The following is an 8,286-nucleotide window of genomic DNA, read 5'->3' as shown; positions in this document are numbered from 1 at the left end:
GGGCTCCTGGATAGGGTCATCTTCTACGGTAACGGTACAGCGGTTTGCCAACTGTCTTGTTGATCCTCACCTCTAAGAGTTGAATCGTTGCCCTAGTCTTCTTCGACGTTCGGTAGAAATCACACTAACGTGCACTGGAATCCCACAGCTGCTAGGTTTTTGTTAGTATTGCTTCATATACATCAATTTAAACTAAAAAAAAAAGTATTATTATTAGTATTAGTATTATTTAAAAGATTAAAACCTCCAATTCATTTTGATTTTAAGCCACAAAAATGCTTGAGCCGCACCTATCCAAACTCACAAACATCAAGTGAAATTGAGGAAGAATGAATTCATAGGCTTACCAAAATATCATCACAGATCATACTATGAAAAAATACATTATTTTAATAGAAACCAAAATAGAAAACTCAATAAGAATTCCTAAGTGATCTCTTCACTTACATATATCTATTAGCCTTCATATATGATACATACTCCAATTGTTTTATATAATTCACATATTTCGTAAAGGAAGAAAAAAAATTTGAAGTATCTTCTTTCCATCTTCTATTTTCCATCCTACGTCATAAGAGATTCAGGTACCTTCATTACCAATTAATTGGCGATGATTGAGGATAGTGAGCTCTCCGAAGCTCATTATACCTCTGAAGATCGAAATTATGAACTTTTATAAGTCGTTTTTGCTTCGTAGTAAAACGTGCTTGGAAGAAGCCATCAAAAGAAGGCTCTTTAGATGTCTTAAGGAAGAAAAAATAAGCAGCCATGAAATATGTTGAGGTGAGGTAGAAACAAATTGGTTCCATAACATCCCATGTTAGGTCCCAAAAAGTGAACCTCATGAAAGCTGTTGTCTGAATTACTAAGCAGCCAAGTCCAAACCACATTTCTTTACGTACTAATAATTCTGCTTTCTTGTCAATTATTGTTTTTTGCTCCTCCATTTGTTGAAGCTCCTTCATTGTTTCTTTATTGTCATGATTTGGGCGGTGCATTGGCATTAGTTCTTTCATGGCTTGTACCACCTGTAACCAAAAAGGGGACCAAAAACATGTATAGTTTACTATCTGATTATTTTTAGATATTTTTGAAAATCTAGCATTATTAAGAAAAACTACTCCCTCCGTCTCGAAAAGATTTCCCATAAGGATTGTCTTTAGTTAGAACAGTCGAAGCATATTTTCTTGGACCATATTTTTATCAAATACTTTTAAATATTTAACAATTGTAACTTATAATTCCTTTTATGTAAATTTTAAGTATATAAATTTACTTTTAAAAAAGTAAAAAATTTATGTCTGAATTCACATTGAACATTAGTTAGTTTGTTTCTGCCATTCCAAATCAAGACACTCTTTTTGAATTAATGGAGTGACTTTTTAATGTAGTTAAAAACAATTGTAAACTTGAGTCATAAATTTCTAAAGTAACAATTTTTTTGAGATAACGCAACCATTAAAGTAGGACGGAGGAAGTATTAGTAACAATATTTTCCATCGTGTTCATGAGCACAAGATATAACAATATTAATTAAGAAGATAAATAAAATCAACCTGATCAGGCCTCAGAAAAACAAGATTTCCCAAAACAATAACATCTCCTGATTCATCAAGCTTCTTAGCAAACTCCAAGCCTTGATCATCATCCGAACATGTTTCCTTACAAATTTCGATAAACTCAGCGAACAAAATCCAACTCTTTTCGATTTTTCTTAGCCTCAATTTCAAAATCTCAAATTGTGACAACCTTAAAATCTTTCTCGCATCTGCCACGGACCTCACATCATATGACTCTGATTGGAGTAGTGGGGTCCGTGGATACAAGAGTGGTCCATTCATTAATCTCATCCTATCTCTCATAATAACGTCCATCCCACGTAATTTCTCATGGAGTTTTTCTCCCGTGGGTAGTGACCCTCGGATATCCAGCGAGGATGTAATTTTATCATGACTAGAAGAATAAACGGGGTATTTTGCCTCCACCATGGTTGAAGAAGCAATACGACATGTTGTTAGAGATGGAGCACTAAATTTGTATGCACTAAAAATACTCTGGGGTAATGTTTTCTTGAAAGCCATTGGATTTATTAGGTCATAATACAATTTTTTTTAAAATAAAAGAAATTAAGAAACTTGTGTGATGAGGAGAAACGTTTGTGAATTCCATGTATATATAGGTCTCCTAAGGTTCATAATGAAAAGTTGAAAACACTAATCAAAGGTTATTTAGGATAATTTTTTATTGTTAGAAAAAATAATGAGAAGATTAAGGGATGTGGACTTGAATCGATTATTTGTCATGATTTAACACATGTCAATTAAATAAAGGTTTTAAAACTAGGATGACTCAAAAAGGGATAAAGTTGATGACGTAAGATAGATTTAAGAAAATTATGGTAACGATTTGTTTAACAAGATCGTGTCGCCACATATATTCGAGGTGGCAGGTTCCGAAAGAGTTGCTAACGCTAGCTGTTAGTTTTATTTTTCAGTTCAATTGTTTCAAAAATTAACTTTAGCCTTGGAAAATCGAAATTGGTGTGTTGGAAGTTTAAGAGAAAACTACTAGAATCGGTCATTAAAAAAAAAATTGCATCTCAAATAAGTAGAAAGGATAATTTCGTAAGAAAAATACATTAATTTATTTTTAAAATATAAGATCTCCATTCAATTTTCGCTTTAGGACATTAATATACCTGAGCCGCCTATATTACTCCGGACATCATACTCGAACTTAAAAAATATCATTAGAGAGTGTTGGGAAAAAGGAAGAAAGATATCCTAAAAAGCAATTTCAGGCTTCTATGAAAAAGTTACCATTTCCATGAACACTACTTCTGAAAACATCTTCCACAGGAAAAAAAAAAAACTAATGAGGAGATTAGAAGGAATTCAAAAATCACCAGAGTATATGTCTAGTTCCTTTCTTCATACTCTAGAAATTGAACTTATACACGAATTTAACGAGATATTGCAACTAGAGAAGATTTCTGAAAATTAAAATTCAGAGTTAATTGGCTAAATGAGGGTGACTCAAACGAGAGTTAAAAATATTTTGTCATGTTAAATTTTTAAATTTTATTTATTTGTGGTTCATATTTACATAATATTTTTTAAAAAAATTATCATGTCAATTATTATTTTTTGATAATTAATTTAGTTGGTGATTTTGTTGATACAAAAGCCTAATTAAGTGATTTTATTGATACAAACAAAATTTAATGACTTTGCTAGATAAATTCTCATAGTTGAGTGACCTTTTAAGATTTTAACTCCATATTAAAACTACAACTTGCAATTTTTATGAGTAAACGTAGATGGTTTATTCTATTTTAGTATTATTTACCGTCTTTTTAATTTTAAAAGTAGATGGTCTATATTTATGAAATTGAAAATTGACGTTTTGTGAGTGATCAATTCATTAAGATCACAATTATTTACTCTCAAATAATTCAAGTGAGAAAATAGCAAGCATGGCGACAAAATTGTTCTTCTCCTAGCTAGTTAGAAGGCCTCAAAAAAATAGTTTCCGACAATTATCTACCTTGACCCAACTACATGAAATAGAAAATCCCACAATAATTTAAGGGTATAATTGGAAGAAGTTATTTGTTTAGGTGGGAAATAATGAACCAAACACATGATAAAAAAAATCTCTGCATTACTAATCTCTTCATTATTAATTTTGACGTTACTAATCTATGCGTTATTAATTTCTGCGTTATTAATGTTTGTATCTAACAACCCCTCAGTTTGCAGGATCATTGAATATTATTTCACTAGTCAATTAGTGAAATCACATGTAAATAAACACGAAGCACACCGAAATAGCCACAATATAAAATTGTAACTTATTAAAAATTTGTTCCAATACTTTTCGTAAAAAAAATCGTCAAAGAATCTTCGCACAAATTTTTTGAAATTGGAGAGAGAAGCAAAGAAGTTTTGTTTGTTCTTTTTAAACTTACAGAGAATGAAAAGATATATAATACATAATACATAATTATATACATCTAATTTATCTTTAAATGAATCTGAATTGACCCACATAAATGACCCCGTTCAATCTCCTTCCCTCACAAAAATATATTTGCATTATTACTAATGGTTCCTTGACACTTGTCATTGGCAAAGGATCATTGTCTCCCTTTAAAACTTTGAACTTAGACTCTATCTTAGTAATTTTGTTATTGAATTATATTAGTTTATCTATTTCTTATAGTACACCAATCATATATTTTAATGAGATAAAAAGAACATTTCCTTTGAGAACCGTATATAACTTTATTTTGTTAATATGTGATTTTTCTGCTTGATCAGTGTGGGTTTAAGAGCTTGGCTTTTATAACTAATATCACAAAATAATTTATATAATTACAAAAAAACAATTATTCTAGGGATCATAATACGAGTACAAAAAAATAATTATTCTATTTGTACGGTACAAATTCTCAATAAGAATATTTGATTACTAGCCTTGGAAATTAGGATCATGTAAGTACAAGGAAAGTTTGCTTAAGAAATTTAAGAGCATAGTCTACTTAGCAAAAGAACATTGTGCTTAAAAAGAAAGAAATAATATGTTTATTAAAAAATATATTTTTTTTATTCAAAAGTAATAATAAGATATTTTTGGATTTAAATTATTAACGGAAGTCATTTTTATTCAATTTTTTATAGTGTAAAAACATTTTAAAACCTTTTCCGCTAAATTAAAAGGTTGATTCAAACAAAAGGTTATTAAATGCTCGAAAAATGTGGTACATAAAAGACATCATGAAACATATATCATGAAAAAAAAAGTTAATACGCACGCTGATATGGATTAGATTAGACAACACAATATTTCATGAAAGACCTTTCTTTATATTTGATGATTAGGACAAAGAGAAAAACAACCACATATTTGAGTTTTATACGACAGAATATATTCCCATGAAAGGGGTCCTGGCATATCAAATAATTAGTCACATTTCATATCAACTAGAACTTTATCTACGTTCATAATATAAATTAATTTTTTACTATTTTCTTAGCTTATTGTCGGTTTGTAGCAAATAATTTGTTCTATATTCCCATGTATTCCCTCTGTCAATGTACTTCCTATCAATACGACCAAGTCCTATCACCAAGATCCCACTTCATGAACAACATGTCACAATCAATTACTCTTGATGGATAAATGTCACGATCCGAATCTGATCCATGATGGCATCTACTATAACTCTCGAGTAGGAAAGCCAAATACAATTAATGTAAAAGTCAAACTTCAATTTAAATAAAATATTAATAACATAAGAATGCGGAAGTAAGACGAATATAACAAAAAAAATCGGGCCAAGGTATAAATATGTAAATATGATACAAAATATATAAAAAGGCCTGAAAGGGATCAAAAAAGATGGACTGACGCTAGATCAAATCCCGGACCTGGTGTCACCTATACAGGAGTTAATAAGTACAAAAGCTGACAATATATGAATATACAATGCAGAACTGACTGTCCAAAATATAAAATATAAGTCAGTGCAAAAGAGGGAATGTAGTGTAATGACCTTGAGGGTGATTTTCAAAAATCTGTACAAAATACTTGTGAACAGTAACACGCGTGAACAGTAACTTTTTGGGCAGAAAATGCCCCTTTCTTCCCATTTCAATATTTTCATCATTTGTTTGAGTTCTTGAACTTCTTGAGGTGATTTGAGAAGAGATTTTTAAGGCAAAGTGTTGGGTAAGTGATTTTTGACCTAAAACCTTCCCTTTTCTTTAAGTTTTTGATGATTTTAACCATTAAAGTTTACTTTCAAACCCCAAAAAATCTTTGTTTCTTCCCTAATTCGAATTTAAGGAAAATGGTGATTTCTAACTCGTTTTGAGCTCTATTTTTATGGGGTTTTCAACCATGAGTTCCTTATTACAAGTAGAATGTGATTGTCCAATAAAATTCCAGATTTGACCTTTTTCGGAAATAATTAATTTTTGGACCATTTTACCCCCAGTTCCGAAACCTATCAATATAGGTGTCATTGGACTCCTTGTGATGTGTATGCTTTATTGTTGATAGTGGGTTGTCAGTCTGGGCATTGAATTCGAGAGTTGCTTATTCGGTAAAAGTGTTCGAGTGCGGTTTCGGCAATTGAGGTAGGTTTGACTATCCTTCTTTGAGATTGAGATGGGGTAATTAGTCATTCATATGTTATAGACTTTGGGATGAGTTCATAGTATGAGTTGAGAATGTTATATATATATTGTGATGCCCGTGTGGGGGCTTATTTATTAACGTATTGCCATGTAGGGGTTTATTTGTATTACATAGCCCGTGTGGAAGCCTTATTTGTTATCTTATTTGCTTTAAGAGCATGTGATTCGTGATTTGCCTAAGAGAGAGGCTTGAGTATATTATTTGACTTGTGATGCTCGCCTGAGAGGTTGAGTTGGAGGTTTTGAGAATGCTTGAGTATTGAAATATTGTTGAGAAAGGGATGAATATTCCTATTACTATTTATTGAGGGTGAATATCATGTGTAGGTTAAGTTTTGAGAACTTTGAAACTTCTACCACATGTGAGTTGAATATTACTTCTATGTCATATGTGTTTTGATGCATTCATCCTCATTCATCATAGAAGTTGAGAAATATGGAAATTCTTTTTGAGAAAGAAAATGAAACAGCTTTAAACCTTTGTATCTTGAGTTCCTGTTCGAGGCAGTATTACGGCAGGGTAGTGGATGCATTATAATCCCTTGACCACGAGGAGGTGGCAAGGATAATGAGATATTGTGATTGAGGTATATGGTCTGCGAGACCCCCATGGGTCCTGCTTGGTAGCACAGCTCGGCAGGTGTATACGATAGGCTGTGCGACAGTCTTGATTCCACCATGCCACCACATCATTGCATCATCATATTGCATTGTATTGATATCTATGCTGCTTGAATTATCTAATTAATTGTGATTATGAGCTGTTATTATGGGTCTACTTTACTCGCGCCACTATATATATAAACTGGCGGCACCGATGCCGAAGTGGGACTTTTCTGTATGCAGGTGAAAGCGTTCCTTAGTTTATTTCATAGGTTTGATTAATTCTTTATACTCAGTCAGCTAAACCCTACTGAGTACATGTGAATTGTACTCACCCCCACTTCTATATCCCTTTTTGATACAGATACTAGTCGAGGTAACTCACGTGGCAGTTGATATTCTAGCGGATTGTGTATTCTCAGATTAGTGTTGAGGTCCCAGAATTTGGATCGTCACTAGTCTATCCTTATTTTTCAGTCTTTTGTATCATTCAGAGACTTATGTTGTATCTTCAAATTCGAACCTTGTATTAGATGCTCTTTATACTTATGACACCAGGTTTTGGGATAATTTTCTCTTTATTGTTTTTCTTTTTATTTAAATTGTGGCATCACTTTCCCCTTTGGGAGTCTGGTATGAGTTTTATTTTTAGGGTTACACATCAGATTGAGTTTTGAGATGTGTGTCATCATGACCTCGGTTTTTGGGTCGTGACAAATTGGTATCAGAGCACTAGGTTCACCGATCTCATAAGTTAAAGAGCAGGGTGTCTAGTAGAATCTTGCGGATTGGTGCGTAGACGTTCGTACTTATCTTTGAGAGCCTACAAGATACTTAATAGGAGGATTTTCTTCTTTTTACTCCATTCGTGCGATTTATTTATATCAAGTGTTGTATACCTCTAATCTATTCCTTTTGCACAGATGGAGAGGACTAGAGCCACAATTATTGAGGGTGAGGCTGCACCTGCTGCCCGAGCCCCAGTATGCGAGCAAGGTAGAAGACGTAGTGGAGTCAAAGGATGAGTCCGAGCGAAGGGAGTGACACCTGCTGGTGGATGAGCTAGAGAGCCATCACTTGAGCCCATGTACGAGCATGAGGATAACTTGGAGCAGAAGACTGAGGAGCAGAGGCCATCCCAGCCTCCTATGGTTCCCGATAGTGCTCCGATGCTTCAGGAGCTACTGGTTTGAGTATTGGCTAGACTGGATGGTGCTTTTACCTCTGGTATTCTTCCAAGTAGCGTAGGTTCTCCTATCATAGTTGGTGCTACACTGCTAGTTTAGGGGCCTAGTGTAGGATTTCATACTTATAGTTCTTCTTTAGTGCCTTCTATTGCACCTCCAAGATTTGCAGCTCCGCCAGTTTCTGCTAGTGCTGCCATGTCGATAGCTGAGCAGAAGAGCTTCGAGAAGTTCATTCGATTGGCGCCTCCAAGGTTTGATGGTACAGCCGAAAAGAAAGCTTATGACTTTTTGAC

General features: G+C 33.4%; 1 protein-coding gene across 1 annotated transcript; it reads right to left on the bottom strand.

Annotated features, from left to right (window-relative positions):
• Window positions 1–593: 593 nt before the first annotated feature.
• LOC129894831 (calcium uniporter protein 2, mitochondrial-like) lies at window positions 594–2,081 on the bottom strand. Its single transcript, XM_055970458.1, has 2 exons — window positions 1,557–2,081; window positions 594–1,028 (listed from the first exon to the last, which is right to left on the bottom strand). The coding sequence occupies exons 1-2, from the start codon at window positions 2,079–2,081 to the stop codon at window positions 594–596; spliced, it is 960 nt and encodes a 319-aa protein (XP_055826433.1).
• Window positions 2,082–8,286: the final 6,205 nt, after the last annotated feature.

The sequence above is a fragment of the Solanum dulcamara genome, chromosome 7 (assembly GCF_947179165.1).
Source record: "Solanum dulcamara chromosome 7, daSolDulc1.2, whole genome shotgun sequence".
Classification (NCBI taxonomy): domain Eukaryota; kingdom Viridiplantae; phylum Streptophyta; class Magnoliopsida; order Solanales; family Solanaceae; genus Solanum; species Solanum dulcamara.
This window is presented reverse-complemented; position numbering and strand designations above follow the sequence as displayed.